The sequence below is a fragment of the Mustela lutreola genome, chromosome 5, assembly GCF_030435805.1.
Source record: "Mustela lutreola isolate mMusLut2 chromosome 5, mMusLut2.pri, whole genome shotgun sequence".
In the NCBI taxonomy this organism is placed as follows: Eukaryota; Metazoa; Chordata; class Mammalia; order Carnivora; family Mustelidae; genus Mustela; species Mustela lutreola.
In genome coordinates, this window is record NC_081294.1 from 101,330,430 (window position 1) to 101,351,282 (window position 20,853).

At 39.6% G+C, this 20,853-nt stretch overlaps 1 protein-coding gene and 1 long non-coding RNA gene across 8 annotated transcripts in view; both read left to right on the top strand.

Moving 5' to 3' along the window:
- The window catches only part of ARHGEF28 (Rho guanine nucleotide exchange factor 28), a 321,385-nt gene extending 303,829 nt beyond the window's left edge, over positions 1–17,556 (top strand). For 6 of the 7 annotated variants that reach the window (XM_059175234.1, XM_059175237.1, XM_059175236.1 and 3 more), the window contains one exon: positions 17,222–17,556. In XM_059175234.1, the coding sequence (XP_059031217.1) occupies positions 17,222–17,385 (164 nt within the window). In that variant the 3' untranslated portion in view covers positions 17,386–17,556. The remainder of the gene's footprint in view (positions 1–17,221) is intronic. The other variant, XR_009354003.1, reaches the window with a different exon arrangement.
- LOC131832349 (uncharacterized) lies at positions 1,548–13,829 on the top strand. Its single transcript, XR_009354004.1, has 2 exons — positions 1,548–7,181; positions 7,395–13,829. It is a non-coding gene; the product is annotated as an uncharacterized LOC131832349 (long non-coding RNA).
- Positions 17,557–20,853: the final 3,297 nt, after the last annotated feature.

A 20,853-nucleotide genomic window follows, 5' to 3' on the forward strand; every position in this document is an offset into this window, starting at 1 on the left:
GTGTATGTGTATGGTTTTTTTTTTTTGTTTGTTTGTTTGTTTATTTTTAGATATAGAGTCCATCAGCCAGCTTTGAGAATCTATGGTTCAGGAAAATTCCAGAAAATGTGTTTCATGAAGGGCTTGATTCAATGACTGAATCAAACCTGATGCAGAAAAGCTACTAGGGTTGAAACCTGCTTGGCAATACCATTTTTGGCCAGAATGGCCAATACCAGATACATTCCTAGGATAAAAGTAGGTGACAGGGTATTCTCCTGATACTCAAAAATGAGAAGATAAAGAATCCACCTTCTCTCATCTCCAAAACCAAGTTTCAACCAACATAGACTAAAATATATTTTCCAGTGTAATGACCTTGACATGACTTCATCAGCACTTCATTGTTAAGTGAGGAATTTGAATGTATGACTACATGAATGGATGAAGGCACAGAGGATGGGTTAATCTTGTACAGTGGAGATGGCTGGCTGGCACGGTGCTTAAGATAGAATGGTTGGAAATTATGCCTCATTTCATATTCCAGCTCTCTCATTTATTACCTATGAAATTTTAAGCACGTATTTCAGATGACTTGGTGCATTTGCTTCCTTGCATATAAAATCGGACTTCTGATAGTATCCGCTTTGGAGGTGGTAAGATGATTACATAAGACAAAGACTAAAATAGTTGGAACTTTGGAGATACTCCATAGACAGAATCATCACTTGTTACTAGACCTGGTGTTAAGAAAGCTATAAATCACGAGGAAGTGCATTTGAAGACTTGAGCCGCTGGACCGCTTCTGGGCGCTGGCTCCAGTGGCCCGAAAGTCTTGCACTTCATTTGGGCTATACCTAATAAGGCCCGTCTCAGAACATGTTCCACAACTATACCGGCTGCCACTAGGTGTTCCATGATGGACAGGTCTCACAACAACAATATTGGGAAATGCTGGGTTTGCAGTTACCCAGCTTTTTCACAGCTTGAGTTGTGCTCATGTGTATCTGAAAGTGACCCTTCCCAAATTTTTGTATTTAACCACAGTATCCTCCTCCTGTCCAGCTCGGTGTCTTGTGGGGCTACTGTTCCTTTAAATACAGTGGAGTAAACACGTGATATAAGTGGATGTTGAAATACATTCATTGCCTGTGGCACACCCTTCAAACACATTTTTTTCTCCCTTCTGAATGGTTGAAATCCACATGACAGATCCCAACATGATTAACCAGCTGGGTTGTCTTTTGAAAACCAAATCCAATGTGAATTTAAGATAGAGCTTTGTTTAGCCCCCAGGTCAGCGTTTGGACCTGTGGATAAGGATTTGTGTGTCCAGTCTTCTTAGAGATGTTCTGGGTTCACTTCCTTGGGTCTTTTCAAAGGTGCCATGTGCTGAGGGGGAGTCCTCCCTGACGAAGCACAGGAGGTTTTGTGTTTGGTTCTGGAGGCCAGGTCTGGGCCCTTCTCACCGTGTGGTCCAGCTGTTGGAAGTTTTCCCTGTGACACCCTGGCACCCACCCCCACCCCTTTTGTACATCTACTTCCTTTGTTAGGAATATCTTCAATGTCCATAACCCAGCCATGCTATCCTTGTCCCCTGCTCCCCCAGCAACCCTCAACTCCTGAGATTGAGTCCTTGTGATTTGTTTCCCTCTCTGGTTTCATCTTGTTTCAATTTTTCTCTCCCTTCCCCTATGATCTTCTGCCTTGGTTTCTCAAATTCCACATATCAGGGAGATCATATGATAGTTGTCTTTCTCTGATTGACTTATTTCGCTCAGCATAATACCCTCTAGTTCCATCCACGTCATTGTAAATGGCATCCTGGTTAACTCTGACTCATCTTTCAAGCCTGAGCTCCAGGGTCACTTACTTCTAGATGCCTTTCCAGATGCCCTTTGTCTGGGTTAGGGATCTCTCTTGTGTAATCCTATGTGTCCAATACACCCTTTTGTTCCTTTCTACAATGTTTAGACTCTAGGAAGTTTTGTTTGAGTTATAATTCATAATACAGTGAAATGGTCACATGTTAACTCCCTTCAGTCTACTTGGTGAAAAGAATATCAAGGCACAGAATATTTCTGTAACTCCAGAAAGCTTCCTTCTACTCCTTTCCAATCAACCCCTACCCCCCAGAAGCAATTACTCCGCCACTTTCCACATCATAGATTAATTTGCTTATTCTAGAATGGAATGGAATCAGACACTATGAACCTTACTTGTGTTTGGCTTTTTTCACTCACAGGTTTCTGAGACACACCCATGGGATTGCTTGAATCTGTAGTTGGTCCCCCTTTACTACCAACTCATCTTGCATTGATGAATTTACCACAGTTCCCTAGTCTTCTGTTGATGGACGCCTGGCTTATTTCTCATTTTTGGCTACTGTGAATAAAGCTGCTGTGAACATTCCTCTACAAAGTTTCTTTTTGGGAATTATGTTCTCATTCCAGTTGTATAAATACCTAGGAGTAGAATTGTTTCTAGAAGAGATACCTGTTTAACTTCTAAGAAAGTGAAAGTTTTCATGGCGATTATACATACTGTAGGCTTCCTGGGTGCTGAGTCAAGGTCTTGGTCACCTTGGTTTCCCTCATGGCCAGCCCATTGCAGAGAACCCACTAAGCACTGAGTACTTGCTGAGTGAAGAACAAATGGATAGGAAGTTCAAACTGGTTTTCATTCCTTTTTTTTTTTTTTTTTTAAGATTTTATTTATTTATTTAAGAGAGAGAGCACAAGCAGTGGGGAGGGGTAGAGGTAGAGGGAAAAAGAGAAGCAGACTCCCTGCTGAGTAGGAAGCCCAGTGCAGGGTTCAATCCCAGGAGCTTGAGATCATGACATGAGCTGAAGGCAGACGCTGAACTGACTGAGCCACTCAGGTGCCCCTCAAATCAGTTTTCATTCCAACACCCTCTCTACTAATTGACAAACAATGAATGTCTATCAGAGGAATGGAAACTTGATTGACTTAAATGTGGTTTCAGTCCAGGTAGGCACACCCAGGGGAATACAGTGTCATTGCAGGGGCCCAGTATGTGCAGGTAAAGCCAAGTGTGGAGACTGATGGGCAACCATACAAAGGTCCGGATCACTGTAGCTGCCACGCTCACTCCTCAAGTAAGAACTGACACTTCCAGGTAAGGCCCTCTGTAGGCTACTCTTTCAAGCTCCTCCCCCTGCCTGGATTCACCAGCATAGATTCAGAGTTCAGCCAAACTTGACAACTGTCCTTTTTGATAGCATTTTCTCCCCTTTGCAAGTGTTGCAAATTCCACCTGGAATACCTCCATGCAAGGCCATTGCTCTCTGTTGACATCCTGGTCAGACTTCAGGGTTCGGTGAAGACGTTGTGTCCTCTCCAAAGTTGTCCTGGCCACCAAGCCTGGAAGCTCACTCTCTGGTGGGTCTGGGAAGTGGTGTTCAGCTGTGGGCTGTATTCATCAGCCACTGAGCAGGATGTCTTGCCTTTATTATAGTTCTCTGTGTCTGTATCTTCCAACTATGTGCTAACAGGCTTTGTCAGGATGGTGTGCTTAGTGGCCCTGGTTATCTGGAAGGAATGAGGGCTGCTGGTCACTAAGGGAGTAGCTGAGGCTACTCTTCATGATCCTTGCTCTTGGTGGCTGATTCCACTAACGAGAACTTGTATGGTAATGCTTTGGCTCCTTCTTTCAAAGAGTTGTTTAGAAAAGAGAGAGTTCTATCCGGAGGAGGAGGATATAATGCACACTTAGGGAAATTAGCTTTCTTTAGGCTCCAGCAAGCACAAATATTAACAGGTAGAGTAGCTTCATATGACATTAGTATTCCTAAGACAATTAAAAACTAATTTTCTTTGGAGGAAGATGGCTCCAATGAATAGAGCAGTTAATCCTCTGACACATATGTTTTTTTTTTTTTTTTTTTTGATTGCTGTTTTGGTAAAATCCTTATTTTGTCTCTGTTCTGCAAACTGCCTTCTTTTCTCACTGTATAATTTCTAAAAATATTTAAGTTTAATTTCTAGTAATGTAATATAGTTATCTTTACCCTGGTAACAAACAAATGTGAAAAGAATGCCAAGGGTGTGAAAATCTGTATTGAACAAAACATTTTTTTCTATATATTATTTTTATCTCTATGTATTTCTCTATATTATATTTTTCTATATATATTACTCTTTCTATATTTTTTCTATATATATTCAATATGTTTTAAAATTATCTTTTTTGAATGGCATGAACTCAAAGTTGCAGTTGGAAAATATATTTTGGAGGTTGGTTTGTTGGCAAAAGTTATTTTAAACAAATAGAATTACAAAAATAATGTTTCTCATTTCTAAAAGGAAAAAATTTTATGTTTTTATGAAACCTGTAAATACCAATTTCTCAGAACAGAAAAGGCATGTAAGTTGTTTGACATTGCATAATTCTGTAGTTGTTAAAAAAAAAAACAACCCACCTCATTTTTAGACCTTTAAAGAATTGGATACCAGTGTTTTTTGAAGTCCAGTAATAATATTAAGAAATAGTTAAAACTAGTTAGCTTGGATGTATTTAATTGCTTGTCTTCTTCTGTTTTAATAAGAAACACTGGATCTTGTATGCTCAAGAATTTTAACAGATGCTTTCCCTCAACGGAGTCAGGAAGAAGTAAATGCAGCATTAAAATTCCTAAGTCTAGTTCCTGCATTATTCACCTGGCAGAAAAATGAATTCACTTCTCTCAGCAAAATGAGAGGCATAACTCTTTCAGTATGGGTAGGGTCATGAAGCAGACAGTTTCCAGAAAGTCAGTCTAATTGGCATGGGGTACGTAGGAATCCATGGTCTTTATATCTTTTAGAGGACTTCAGAGCCGTGAAAATAGTGCTGTGTCCCTGAGCTGGAGACCTACATGTCATTTAATTCAGTGCACTCTTAAACAGTTGTTCCTATTTCTTAATAGGGACTCTGGAATTTGCATATCTTAATTTTGATTTAAACATTGAGCTTGACATTTTTTGTCTGTTTGAATGTATTGTAGACAATTTCAAACATGTACATAATTAAACAGGAGTATGACAACCACACAGTGACTGTTACCCGACTTGAAAAACTTAAGAATATATGGCCAGTCGTGTTTCATCCAGCAGCTGAACTCCCAGCACACCCAGTATTATTTGGAAGCAGTATCTAAAAATCATGGGTCAACGTTTATTGATCCATAATATTTCAGTATATATCCGTAAAAGACAAGCCTCCCTTTTAAAACTATTATCACATCAAGGGGAAAATGAACAAAACTTCCATAGTATCAACATATGGTCACTATTTAAATCCCTAATTGTTTCTCTCTCGTGTGTGTGTGTGTGTGTGTGTGTGTGTATACTTTTCCTAGTTTCTTTTTGTTGACTCAGAATCCAAATTAAAAACTACATATTATAATTGGTTGCTGTGTATTTTAATGTATTTTTTATTAAAAGTTTTAATTATTAAAAAATTTCAGACTTATAGAAAAAATGCATTTAGCCAATGTTAACCTGTTGCCATTTTGCTTCAGATATCTTTGCCTGTTTTTTAGAATGTTAGATACAATGTTGCTTCTTAGTTTTCCTTTTTTTCCTATTTAGAGCTAACCAATATCATATAATTGGTGCATATTCTTGATTTAGTATGTTCTTACGCTATTACTACATACATGTGTGCATAAATAACTTCTATTTTTTGTTTTTATTTTTCTATATAAATACATAATGTGTATGCCTTTTTGCAACCTTTTTTTTTTTTCACTAAATGTGCATATTCATATATGTAGCTCAGGTAGTTAATTTTAACTGCTGTATGCTATTCCCTTACAGGAATAAACACCAGTGTGTTCATTACCCTACTAATAAACAGTTAGGATGTTTCAATTTTTTCCTCTTGCAAATGACTCTCAGTAAACATCCTTTTATCCATTCTCTTTGTCAAATCAATGAGAGTTTATTTACATGGTAACACCTAAAAGTGGTCAGGATATCTTTGGTTTTGCTGGGTATCACTGTTTTCTCTCTAAAGTTATATAATTCTCAGCAATATATGTGAGTTTCAGGTTTCCAGAACTTCCCCAACACTCATATTGTTAGGCTTTTAAATTTTGCCAATGTCATGGGTATGAAATGGTAACTCACATTTTTTCAATTTTCCCTAATTACTAGTGAGATTTACCTAATTACTAGTGAGATTTACCATCTTTTTCTTTTTTAAGATTTTATTTATTTATTTGACAGAGAGAGAGAGAGATCACAAGTAGGCAGAGAGCCAGGCAGAGAGAGAGAGGGGAAGCAGGCTCCCTGCTGGTAGAGAGCCTCATGCGGGGCTCGATCCCAGGACCCTGTGATTGTGACCTGAGCCTAAGACAGAGGTTTAATCCACTGAGCCACGCAGCCGTCCCTTACTATCTTTTTGTATTTATTTGCTTTTTGGGTTTCCTCTTTGGTGAATTGACTATAAAGGTGTTTTTCCTCACAGCAGATTTTGGAATTTCAAGTGTTTAGTCTTATTTATGCACATAAGGCATATTTATTCTTTTCAAATGGGTTCAGTATGTTTTGTACGTTGAGAAACAGTTTTCTGAGAAATCATATTTACAGTTATATATGGATACGTTAAGATTGGAAGAGGACATTTGTGAGAGCTGAGCTCTTTCAAGATGGAGAAAAATCAACCTAGTGTAGAAGCTACTTAAAATAATGTTGGTTTTGAGTATTCTGTTCTATCTTTTTGAGTCTTTAACCATCTGGCTTTTTCATCCGCTTATTTTTTCCTTCCTTCCACTATGTCTTCCTCCAAATTTCTGACACCTCTCTGTAACTGACCAATATTAGTTTATACATACATACTCAACACATCCAGTATCTATAAGCTTTATTTCAAATTTCCTTGAAATTTCCCTTCTAGGATCCTCTGTCTGCCTGCTGCAATATGTCCTTGTTGGTCCAGGACTGCTATGCAGGTGTTACCTGGAGCACTGTTCATATCCCTCCTGTGATGGATCTATGTTCTCAGTCACATTTTTTATCTTTTATGACCTATTCCTTTAATTGCTGGAGCTAACCTCCAAACTTTCCAAAAGAAGTTGTCCTGAAAGCACATTTTCCCCAATTAACTAGTTTGAAAGGTCTTTTTTATCCTTTTTTTTTTTTTTTTTTTGTTACTTTTGTACTTGGGTTTTGTAAGATATCTAAGCTTAGAATTCTAGGTGGAGGGACGCCTGGGTGGCTCAGTTGGTTGGACGACTGCCTTCGGCTCAGGTCATGATCCCGGAGTCCCGGGATCGAGTCCCACATCGGGCTCCCGGCTCATGGGGAGTCTGCTTCGCTCTCTGACCTTCTCCTCGCTCATGCTCTCTCTCACTGTCTCTCTCTCAAGTAAATAAATAAAATCTTTAAAAAAAAAAAAAAAAGAATTCTAGGTGGAAAATTATTCTCTTTCAGAGTTTTGAAGGATTGTTCTACTTCTCTGGGTTGCTGTGATTGAGAAGTCTTATTTCTAATCTTTTGTGACCTGTTCTTAATTTTGGAAACCTTTAGAATTCTCTTTTTATCCCTTCTTGGATGAATTGTATTATATGTCTTAGTATGGTCTTTTGTTAAAGCCACTTTTACTGGTTTTTCATTAGGATCTTGCAATCTAGAGATATTTCCTTCAGTTCTGGAAAACTTTCCTTAAAATCTGCTTCCATTCATTATTATCTTATTAGAACTATTTCTGGTTATAAGTGGGACCTCTTGGGTCCTCTGATTTTTTGCTTTTTCTATTTCCAGTTTTTCATGTTTTTGTTCTACTTTCTGGGAGATTTTCTTGTCCTTAACCTCCTACTAGTCCATTATTTTTTTTTAAAGGATTTATTAGAGAGTGTGAGAGTGAATAGGGAGAGGGACAGAGGGAGAGACTTCAAACAGAGCATAATGTAGGGCCTGATGCCATTACCCTGAGCTCATGACCCCAGTTGAAACCAAGAGTTGGAGGCTCAACCGACTGAGCCACCCAGGTGCTCTTGATTTTTTTTTTCTTAATCAGCCAGCATATTCTTAATTTCAAGAAATTTGTTCTCTTATAGTTGTTAGTTTATGGAGTTGTGTTTTTGTCTTGTAGTTGAATGTCTTTTCAATAGTTTTATGAAGATAAGTATGGTTTTTGGAAGTTTTCTTCAGCCTTCTGGGTACATGAGGGTTTTTTTTCCCCCCCTTAAGATTTATTTATTTTAGAGAGAGAGAATGAGTGGGAGGGGAAGAGGGAGAGAGAATGTGAGGCAGACTCTGTTCTGAGCATGGAGCCCGACACAAGGCTCAATCTCACAACCTTGAGATCGTGACCTGAGCTGAAAACAAGAGTTGGGTGCTTAACTGTCACCCAGGTGCACTGCCCCCCACCCCGTCCTGTATTCTAGAGTTCTGTTTTCAGCTTAGAGTTGTGTCTTTATTTGTATTAGGCTCTCCCTCTCCTATTCCACAATATACCTACCATTGTGGATTGGTATAACAATTGAATGTTTTTGGCTCAAGGTCAAATAATATTGTTGGCAGAAAAAGAGGAGCCCTATAATGCACTTCTACCTTGACTAAACACTTGGTTTGATTCTGCTCAGAAGACAAGGATTAGACTAAATGAAATTTTTTTTTTAAAGATTTTATTTATTTGAGAGAAAGAGAGTATGAGCAGGTGGGAGAGGCAGAAGGAGAGGGAGAAGAACACTCCTTGCTGAGCAAAGAGCCTGATATGGGACTCCATCCCAGGACCCTGGGATCATGACCTGAGCTGAAGGCAGAGGCTTAACCAACTGAGCCACCCAGGCACCCTAGACTAAATGAAATTTTAAACTACTTTCTACACATAAGAATTCCAAAGTGATGATTCTCAGGACTCTAAGTAGATAAAATTTTTGAATCATATATTAACTAATTCCTTTGACAATATATAAGTATATATTGTCAAAATATATATAGTGCATTATATATATATATATATATATAATACTTTGATATTAATATCCTAGATGCATTTGCTTTCTATTTCTTTTTTTAAATTTTTTTAAAGATTTTATTTACTTATTTGACAGACAGAGATCACAGGTAGGCAGAGAGGCAGGCAGAGAGAGAAGAGGAAGCAGGCTCTCTGCTGAGCAGAAAGCCAATGCAGGGCTCTATCCCAGAACCCTGGGATCATGACCTGAGCCAAAGGCAGAGGCTTTAACCCACTGAGCCACCCAGGCGCCCCTACTTTCTATTTCTTAAATGTACTTTTTAGTTTTAGGTAAACTCAAAGGCTAAAGAATAGAAATCTAAATTCCAAGAGAAACTGGTCAATTTGTTGCCATCCACAAATACATCCAGGGTATAAAAGATCTATTCTGAATTATAGTTCACTTAGGAAGTGTAAGATTTTCTAGGCAAAAGCAAAGGACCATGCTTGAATCTGTATCACTTTTTATGAGTAGCTATAAACTCAAATGAACCTCATCTATTTTATGGAATAGATTCATATAAATTGTATATCTTTCTAAATAGTTGTAAACCTAAATACACATACTTGCCAATAACTTGTCATACAGTTGCATTAAAATTGATCAAAACACACTCCACATCCAGAGGAGGATTCTAATTTATTGCCACAGTGTTCCATTTATATCAGATGTACAGAAGCTACACTTGTTGGAATAACAGAGAACGTTTTATAATTTTATAGTCCATGTATATGTAAAGCTATGGACTTTTAAAAATGTGTCATGGGGAGCTCCTGGGTGGCTCAGTCAGTTGAGGGTCTGTTTCAGCTCAGGTCATGATCCCAGGGGCCTGGGATCAAGTCCTGCATTGGGCTCCATGCTCAACAGGAAGCCTGCTTCTCCCTCTCCCACTCCCCCTGCTTGTGCTCCCCCTCTCACTCTCTCTGTCAAATAAATAAATAAATAAAGTCTTCTTTTAAAAAAAAAGTATCATGGGACATTTCAAATGTACACAAAAGTCGAGTTGTCTAATGAATTCTCAGCTTTAATGATCACCAACACACAGTCAAGCCAATCTTGGTTCATCAGTGCTCTTTTCTCTGTCTCATGTTATCATGAGAGATCCAAGACATCCTATGATTTCATCTTAAAATACTTTAGTCTCTTTCTTTAAAAGACAAGGAGTGTTTTTTTTAAACATCACCACAATATCATAATTACACCTAAAAAATTCCAACAGTTTTGACTCAAAATCATAGTGTCAGTACTTGAATTTCTCCTGTCTCAGTTTTTTCTCCTTGGTTTGTTTGAATTGGGATCCAAATAATTTCACACATTGCATTTGGTTGTATATCCCTCAAATCTCTCTCTCTCTCTTTTTTTAAAGATTTTATTTATTTATTTGACAGACAGAGATCACAAGTAGGCAGAGAGGCAGGCAGAGGGAGAGGGAGAAGCAGGCTCCCCACAGAGCAGAGAGCCCGATGCGGGGCTCGATCCCAGAACGCTGAGATCATGACCTGAGCCGAAGGCAGAGGCTTTAACCCTCTGAGCCACCCAGGTACCCCTCAAATCTCTTTTAATCTAAAGTTTCTCTGCCTCTTTTTTAAAAAAAGTCTTACAATTTTTGAAAAGACTAAGTTGTTTTATTTGTTGAAAAGACATTTTTTCCAGAAAAAAAATTTTTTTAATGTCCTACCTTCTGAATTTTGCTGATAGCTTTTCTGTAGTGTCACTTAACCTATTCTTCTGCTCCTGTATTTCCTGTAAACTGCATAGTTGGGAATAGGTATTTGATATTTGACTAGATAGAAGCTTTTCTGACACATAAAGATAGTATAGTAGATTTCCTATACTGTACATAATGTACATTTCCTCTTGCATCCTATCATGAGGCTTACCATATGTTTCTCTTTATGATATTAAATTGATCTGTGGGTTCAGATATTGTCACCTTGATCCATTCATTATAAGGTTCCCCATCTGCCTTTCTCCTGTTAACTTGAGCAGCCATTGACGATGATTGCCCGGGTCCACCGTCGGACACAATATACAGGGTTAAGAGTTTCCAAATTTGGAAAACCTCACTTATTTTCACCTTCCTGCCCCTGATTTATTCTGGCATCTTGGTCATTGATTGTCTTTTTCTTGGGCTATAATATATTTATCTCTCTCTACTGTACCATTTCCCAAGTTAGTCACATGGAACACAGCACTGCCAAGCACCCCGTGAGAGAAGTCTCCTTGGGTTTGGGGGATGCCACTTCCTCTTTTCCCCTCTCAGAGCCTGTTAACATTCTAAGAAAACTCTAAATAAACTCGATTTACCCAGAGTTGCATCGACTTACCTGACCACTGGATTCTTTCATCATTAATACCTATTAGTATCTTATTTAGAGAAACACTTTGAAATGCCTCCTAAAGAGGGGGAGGTAGTAGCACTTGCCCCATTCCTCCTGGGAGGCTTGCTAATGTGAAAGTCAGAGGAGTCCTTACCGTTGCCACCTTCTGGGGAGAAAGGAGAGTGAGAGCAAGGCAAAGTTCGGATAACCGGCTTGGTGTATTGAAACATGTCTTGTGTTAATATTCATTGTATCAATGGCTCCAGTTGCTTTGTTTCTTGTCAGTGCCACCTATGTAACTCACAGATGATTCCAAGTATGTTAATTACTGATAAGAAAATAAAGTCCAGCTGTAACAGTCACAATTTAAAAGACAGCAGTTTGGTTTTATATGTTACAAATTTCTTCCTGCACCCCACACATGCACAGTCCCCCCAGAGCACTGTTATTTGAGTTCAGATGCAGTATTGGTACATGAGGAGTAGTAAAGGAATCATGACAATAATTGAGATCATTGGCTTCAGATACCAACTCAGGGTTTGTTTTCATGCCAGAGGCTCACGTCCCGTTTGTGGCTCACTATGGAAAGTGGAGTCTGGCAAAATTAGTGACATAGACCAATTTTCCTTTGCTCTGAAGATACCTCAATCTCTGTACAGTAAGTGTTTTCCATTAGAAGAAAAATGCTTTGCATTAAGGATCCTGAGAAAAAATAGTGATTGCCAGTAATGCCATCAGGAAACTATTTTTTAAATGTTTCACAGTATAAGCATGAATCAGTCATTAAGTAGGGAATACAACTTATTTTGCAGACTTGGAACATGAATCAAAAATTTTTTGAGGTGGAGTTATTCTAGGAAAGTGTGAATTTTGATTTTAGGAACAGGCACAAAGGTTATACTAATAAGAAGCACAAGTCAGAACACTTCATTAAAATAAACAAGAACAGAGCCAAGACTCAGAAGATATGAAGCTCTATTTTGTGAGTTTTGTTTGGGAGAATGGGATGGGATGAGACACAGAGGGCCAAGCAAGTCATCATCTATGATCTCAACAGCAGGTTCAATGTGCTTTTTGTAGCACTGGGGCTGGTGCCTGGCCATTGGCCATACTGTTGAGTTAAAGTCTAGACCTCCACAGTTGATACTTACGATGAGAGTTACACTGGTGCTTTAAAATTTAAATAAAGCTTCAAATTTATCATGATTTAAAGTGCCTTTCCATTCAGAAAATCCAGAAAAGGCAAATATTACATTAATTACATTACATCTAAATGATAGACCCTTGTTGACTTGCCACAAACATTTTCTTCATGACAAGTTACTCTTAAGTTTGCTGTTCATTGAAGGGAAGATCACATGCAGGTTTTGACTGTGGACATTATCTTCTCATTAGGTAGCTTTCCAATACGTTCCTTTGAGGACTCTATGTGGCCTCAGATAGGTTGTTATGATGAATGAAGGAAGAAGGGTGGGGCATATGTCTGGAAATTACCTTAAAAACATTTCTTAGATGCAACTTAAGGTAATAAATTTGCATTTCTTGAGTATAAAGCAGTTAAAAAATACATTCATTTGTTGCTCCCTGAGATTATTACTTGGTGAATCACTAAGCCAAAACACTGATCTATAAATTCTCAGTAGACAAGTTCAAGAGGTCAGAATGATTTCAGTTAAATCCTTCATGAACGGAAGCCCAAAGAGGAGAAATGACTTGCCCAAGGTTATATTTTACCTTGTGGTTTACAGAGTACATTCAACTCTCAGCTTAGGGGGCCCTTCATTCATTTTTAATATGGCACACAGTTGCACTGTACACCTTGAGTTTATAGTCTGGTCTTAAACCAATTATCCAGTTGGTGCAGAATAATTACAATGGTGATGAGCCGATGGAAGGAAGGCTGGTTTTGCTTCTTGCTAGTGTCACCTTTTCAGGAGCTGATTTCTATTTTTGCAAGTTATCCTACTCCCCAGATTCTCTTCCTTGATAGTCTAAAATTCCAACAGCAGGTGAGCAAATTGCGAAAATGATATATGCAAATGCCAATCAACAGGTTACATCTGAGGACTGAAAATAGGGAAATTCAGGCAACAGTCTGGCCTGTGTCTCTCCTTGCATGGTGCTGTGCATGTCCCTTGATTGCCTGGGTGCTTCTTAACCTCACCTCACAGGAGAAAAGGAATAGTACCAGTCAAAACGTGGAGACTTAGAATTTTTAAAAACTTCATTAGCAGACTGACTTAGACCCCACAGTGGATCTAAGAAAATTTCTTCTTAAGGATGGAGTTTGTAGGGTATGAAAAAAAGGTAGGAAGCTCTGCACCAAGACTTTATCTCTTCCCTTGGGTTAGCCAGGTCTTGGAGTTTTCTATGTGTTTCAGCTTATTTGTCTTTATTTTAAGGGTAGCAATGTTCCTTCTGTTTAGTTTCCAGAAGAATGGCAAAGATAAAATTGTATCATTTAGGTCAAGTAAGAGGGAAATTTGTATTGTGACACTAGATTGAAAGTTTCCTTGTAGTTTGAAGTTTTGTTTCATTATAATAGCATTTGCTTTATGGCTGATGAAGTTATGTTTCTGTTAAGTTACTATTTCTTTGCTTATTTAAAAAAAATGAGGTATTCTTTATGTTCAGCAATTCATAGGGATTTTGATCACAAAATTGGATGATTTTTATTCTTCAAGAATTCTGTCTTCTTAGTGAGGTTTTATTTTAACAAATGTTTTTTTCAGTTTAGGGTTCCCTATAATGATCATATTCTCTGGAGTAAAAAGTGTGGAAAAAGGTGGCTGACCTTGAGAAGTATACAGTTGCTGTGCTGGAGTTCTTTCAGGGTTGAAATGGAATAATAAAATCAGAAGTCATGGAACAGTTTCTAATTTCAAAGAAGATTGTCTGGCCTTGCCTAAATAGTTAAGATGGAAACTAAGGAAGAACACAGAGAAGAAAATTGAGTTCCCCTTCAGGTGATAAACAGCCACAACAACCACCATTCATCCATCTGGGATAGCAACACGAGTCTGTCACTTTAGGTTCCAGAAAGCTGTTTCTCACCTAGAGATGTTCTTCTGTATTTTTATTCTTATCTGAAAAAGTTTTCATTAAATCTCTGTAATCCCCTATGCACAGGAGATTAACCCCCCCCCACACACACACACACCCCATTTATTCTTTGTTGTATCTTCCTGAACTAGAACCTACAGCTTAACTCGAGATGATAAAAATTCTGGGGGCGTCTGGGTGGCTCAGTTCGTTAACTGTCTGCCTTCAGCACAGGTCATGATCTCAGGGTCCTGGGATCAAGACCCACATTGGACTGTCTGCTCAGCAGGGAACCTGTTTCTCCTTCTCCCTCTGTCTGCTGCTCCCCCTGTTTGTGCTCTCTTTCTGTGTCAAATAAATAAAATCTTAAAAAATCTTTAAAAAAAAAAAAGAGAATTCTGATATACACTTGGTTCTTTGGCTCTTTTTGAGCATGCCTTCCCTTGAAACCATTAAGATGACTTGCCTGATCCAGACTCACTATTATTTTGGGTTCTCTACTACATCTTTTACACCCCCAGAGGAAGCAAATGTACATGGATTAAGGGCTTCCACTGTGCCTGGCATGCCCGCATTTGTCACCAATCACCTCTCAACCACCTCATTCAATGGATGGTTGTTCATTCTCCATGTGGTATTTTTTGTAGCTGGCTGGACCTTCTGTTGGCTAGTAGGCAGCACTGGAATGGCTTACATGAACTGTGCTCCAATCTTCCAGCCTCTGCTATGGAAGTTTTGAGCTGTGAGTGTGTGTGTTTTGGGTTGTGTAATACGAAACACAAGTACTAAAACAGAATATTTGTTGTTAGAGGTTAAATGGCTTTATTCATTCAATGGCTGGGGAAAGCAATTGAAAGCATGAACGTCTGTTGTGACCACAGACAGGCATACTTTGTCTCCAAATATGATAAAATAGCACAGAGGGCATTTTAGATTCATCTGTCTTACTCTCAGAAAGAAATCATTGCTGGGGGTGGTGGTTCATATTTACCCTATTAAATACAGGAGGCTTGCAAATTTTATAATAATTGTTGTGCCTGTTTTTAGGAGCTTAGGATGTCTTTCTTAATTTTGTTTTTGCTAAGTGACTCTTCAAAATGTAGTACTTAGGGAGGATGAAGTATTAAACATTCAAGGTCTCTTAATTTAGCCAAGATGGTCAAGCCCTTTTCATGACCATGAGAAATGGGAATCGTGAGAATTGTGATTAGCTGAGCAAATGACAGTGACCTCTGAGTTCAAATCTAGATTAGATCTTAGTTGCATGGTGTTGGGCAAAGAACTGAAGTAGCCTGGGCCTCAGTTTCCCAAGCTGTAAAATGTGGGTTACAACATTTTGAGGCTTAAAGAGTGAGGACAGTAAAAGGCCCAGAATGGTTCTTGTGCCCAGAAAGGCAGAGAATGCTCATTTTCTGGGCACAAGCGTGTAGTTAGAGGCATCTTTGTGAAGTAGTTATATTTTCAGTAGTTAGTGAGTTCCTAGCTCTTAAAGTATAGGATTTGGAATCAGGGTTAATAAAATCAAGTCACCCAAAGGTGAATAAATTTTATTCTTTGTGCCCCACTGGCATTTGGAGCTGTGGGCAGAACTGTGGGGTACAGCCTTACCTCCTTCTGCCCTCTCCTCCCCCTGGGGCCCTGGTCCGCTTCAGAGGCACGAGTCAGCTCCGCCAGGTTACTCGTGTTTGCTTTCTGTGCTCTGGCTGACCTTCAACCAGTGGCCCTGCCTCTTACTGGGAGAAGTGATGAAAGAAGATGTAGCAAAGGGCATCACATGCCTGAAGATGGAGCCATGTGAGGACATTTTAGTCCTCATTCCTGCCAGGCCTTGATCCCTGCCTTCTGTAATAGCTAAATACAGAAGTTACAAGTTTTTTTTTTTTTTTTTTTTTGTCATTAGAATGCTACCAGTTATGTGTATTCACCTAAATAATAGAGTCCTTGGATAAAATGTGGCAATGATTGTAATGACTTCTGATTAATGACTGACCAAGGAGCAGGTGGACTCTAGCCATATACATCTTTCTCCCCTGGATTTTTGCTCTGACTGAAGCCAGTTGTTCGTAATTTTGCCATAGAGCTGAGCCTCAGGAAGGGTGGTCAACAGAAGGAGGGAAAAGAAAATAGTTTGCAGCAAGAACATTTCTTTTCTTCAAATAGGAAACTCTTTCATTGTCCCTTAAACCATATATTATAGGGTATTACCAGAAAAAAGGGAGAATAGAGTATGCCCTGCTGTTGCTAGGTAAGAAAAAAGCAGCAGCAGCAGCAGCAGCAGTAGCCAGTCATAGTTGATATTGGAACAGTTTTCCCTAGGAACCTGGCTACTCTTGCTAAGTGATTTGTATAGTCTCAACAGATTTGCATAATGGTGAAGACTTCAACTCTATTCTTCCTGCCCCTTGCCCACATCAGTACAATCCCAGCTCTATCATATGAGTCTTGAGGTCAGTCCTTGACTTTGAGATATTCTGAGTTAAGGTGCTGTGCAGATGCCTTTAGTTCACTGCCCGTAGCTAGAGTGTATACTCTATTCCAGTGTATACTCTATTCCTAAGACTTTGAACCTGTTTTTAAAAGTCAGTGGGCCCCTTTTTCAGCAGTAGCAATGTTTTACCTGCCCACAAATGGTGGTAAGTCCTTTTGACACTTCACTGGGATTATTTTGTAAAGGTTATTTTTAGCCATAGGAGACATCTGTACACAGAGCCAATCACATCTTAATGATATATTGATTTAATCCTTCGATTTAATTACATTTTGTTCCCTTCTCATTGGACTCAATGGTTATGTCTGTGGCTGATTGTAGGGGCCCTGTATTTCCTAGGTTTTGAGAGAGCTCTGAGTCCTAGCTTCCCCAGCTTTGCAGGCCTCAAGCTGATTCTCCTGACCTGAGTTGTCTGTCTTTTGCAGATTTGGACAACTCTCAGACTGAGTTCCCAACCCCCCATGACTCCAATCCACCTGGCTCTCAGCTGCAGACGTTTATGGCAGAAGCAAAGCTAAATCTACAGACACTGACCAGACAAGATGGGGGAACTGGAGATGGAGCTGAAGAAAATATTGTTTACCTCTAATTGTGTTGTCATAATTTTTCCAGACAAAACCAAACCCTGGCATTGTGTGGAGATTTTTTTTTCTTTTCCTGATTTTCATGTGATTGTGTCCAAATTGCTTTAAGAGTAATATTTAATATTTCCTGCAAGTTCATTTTTTGGGGCATGAGTCCAATTAAATTATTGAACACAGTTCTGTTTGTATAATCCTTACCTTATCACACTGAATTTCAGAGTTCTGGAGGAGAAATTCACTTGAATAAGCAAAAATATTTTCAAAGTTGTTAGGACTCTAGAGTAAAATTCCATATTGCATTTTCTACTGGATCATCTGGTTTTGGAATGCATTTTTTAAGATCTAGAGGAAGCAGTCTGGATGGAAAGAGTGATAATCTTGATGGGCAAACTTTCTCAACCACAGCAGGTAATTAGGGAGAGTGGCATCAGGACCCCAAAAGGCAGAGGAGGATGTAGGAAGGGCCTTTTCTTGGCTCATTTTTTACATGCTAGCTTCTCTTTGGGAAGTCACAGGGCTCACTCCCTGGGGGTGATCTGTTGTTGTCACCATGCAACCAATGAGTCTTGTCTGGGCACCTGTTCCAACTGGGCAACCACTCTGCTACGGACACAATCTGGACTCTTAGAACCTGGGCCACGTGCATAGCAGCCTCAATTTCTTGGTCCTAATGCTGGTTGGCTTTCAAGCCACAGTTGAACATCATCCTTCACCACAGCCCAGAGGCAGAGCCCCAATCAGTCCATTTTGATGTAAATAGTGAGGCTTCATTAGTGCCCTGGTCTCTCAGAGGGGGCCCTGTCTCCACAGGTGCAGGGAGCTAGAACAACTACTACTTGCTAGGAGGACCTCTGCCCTGCAGTTCTTTAAGGACAAAAAACACTTTCTGGGTGAAGCTTACTGATTGTATGTGCTTTCTCCCAAGGGAAAGCATACCTTCAGAGTAATATAGGTCTCTTGTAAGAAAATAAACCAGGAAATGCTTTCAGTTTGTTCTTCAGAAATAATTGTATATGTTTTGGTCTGTGTCAAAAATCTTTCACCTCACTATTTTACTTTGAAATTTGAACACTGTGTAAGACCCTAGTAAAATAGACGTTTCACACACAAACACTATCTCCTGTTACTAAATGCGAAGATCAAGGAGTACTAAGGTCACCCAGAACTGCAACACTTACCAGGAGGGGGCTGTGATAGGAAGGGAAGAAATTTCACCCAGATTCCATTGTTTGGCCAGTTGAATCCCCACTTTCTATTTTCCCAGAGCAAGTCAAATTGTAGTTTTAAAAAGAGCCTTTGTTGGGGGTATTCCTGAGTCCTGCTGCTTCTGGCCATTTTGGTCACAATAATAATAACAAATTAAGAGACTAATATTTGAGAATGAATATAGCTTATTAAAATTTTAGTCAATCACTTCACCTCCAAGCTGAACTCCTAAATTATGAGATGCATCTTCCATTCCTAAAGGCATCTAAAGAGAAAAGCTCCAACAAAGCTTAGTCCAGAACCCTGTATCCCTTGAATAAGACCATACTAATATTTCAGTCTAAATCCTTATTCTCATAACTGTAAATATCCTCCCTTTCCCCCTGACATTAGATATAGAAATATCCATATGTGAAAATATGAATAGATATTCAGAATCCTCACACAGTTTTTTAAAAATACTTGTGCTCAGTTGGTTTTCAAGGCCTGCAAACCTTGGGTCTTCGTGAAGCTACCCTGGGGAAGCCTTAACATCTTGTGACTTACCTACAGTCATAGGTTTCTCTTGGTAACTGCCTTATTTAAGATAATGGCTTTTTACCTGAAGCTAAGTTGAAAAGCTTTCTTGATAACTTCTTCCTTTTCACCTGGTCCTCACTGTGCACTGGGCTTACATCTCAATAGGGATCTCACTCTGTGGCTCCAACAGAAATTCACCAATCCTAGGAGAACACCACCCTATTTTCCCAACATCATAAATAAGTTTCCTCTAAAGGATCTACTTTTCCCACCAACTGAAGAGTTTCAGGGAAACATTCCTCCTGCCTTTAGAGATGGGTCCTGGAAAGAAGAGCAACGCTTTTGCTCTGCCCTTTGCAGGCTTCAGGATTGTTGTGCCCCCTCCCTTCCGGCCCAGGCTACCCTGAGCTCCATCAGGACTGCCACATTGCAGGGGGTACTGTACCTCTCTTCAGTCTGCTCACAACTGGAACCCTGTTCATTCAGAGAAGGGCAAAAACACTGGCTGCTGAGACGGTCGTGGTCATGTGTGTATGCTATGATGGCGTGTAGAGTTATGTAAGGTGGAAAAGGTGAGTGTGACTTAATCTTGCGATGACAGATAAAGGAGTAAAAAGGAGTGTGTATTCCTACCCGTGACTTCGGACTACTTTTCAAACTCAGAACCAACCTGAGGTTCTTAGTGTTCAGCTTTCTCTGCCTTTTTCAGTGAGAGACTCAGCAGCAGAGAACTTGGTGTTTAGAGCTAGATCTCCCGCTTGCTGTGTGTCTTTGTTGTGTCACTTCACTTCTCTCTGTCTCCTTGTCTTCACCTACTGAAGAGGGATGGTTACCTTACTGAACTGTGAGACGTGAATGATTAATCTATGCAACATGCTTAAAACTGAGCCTGGGGCATAGTTGTCAATATATGCTAGCTATTATTAAATCATTAAATAATCTTTTAATAATTGCTAAGCTTGGTGCCAGTCCTCAGGTGGATCATGCCTGCACGGCCAGAAACCGTGAAGAGAGAAGTTGAATGCCTGCAGGTGGCTAATTATAAGGCTGGACTGAGGTTTCCTAAGGTCAGCTTTCGACTCACTTGCATCTCAAAATCTTCATTCAGTGCATTTACTCAGTAGCCAGTGGACTGGCTGCTAAAGGCCAAACAATCTGCTAGGAGCAAAACAAAAAAGAATTAGCCTGCAAGTTATTGGAGAAACAAACTCAACGGATAGGAAGAAGTACAGGTTGCTATGGGAGTTCATAAGAAAAGCATGTTGGGGGCCAGGAATATGTGGAGTTGTCCGAAAGTAGAAGATGCCTGAGGCTTGAAGGATAGGTAGCAGGTCACAGAGAGGTCAGATAGTGTGAGCAAGGAGGGCAACCCAAGCAAAAGTCCAGAGACACGGGATAAAAGCCGAGAAAGACACCAGATCACATGCTTGGCGGTACAGCAAAAAAAGTTCCTCCCCTCCGGATTAAGTTGTCCAAGGGAGAACATCCATCTGTCTTCCCCTCTTTCAAACACTCTTATAAAAGTTGTGAGGAAACCTGGAAGTTTCTCTCTCTCACCTTGCTAACTGATGGTATTCCGCAGAAAGCCAGGTTATGGAGGATGTGCCTCCTTGTCATTGGCTCACCCTTCTACTCTCACCTCTACCACAGGAACAATTGGGTTTTGCCCAAGTGGATGTCTACCTACTAAATCCCAAGCCACAAGAAACCAGGAGTAAAGGGGACCATAGGACCACTTGAAGATGTTT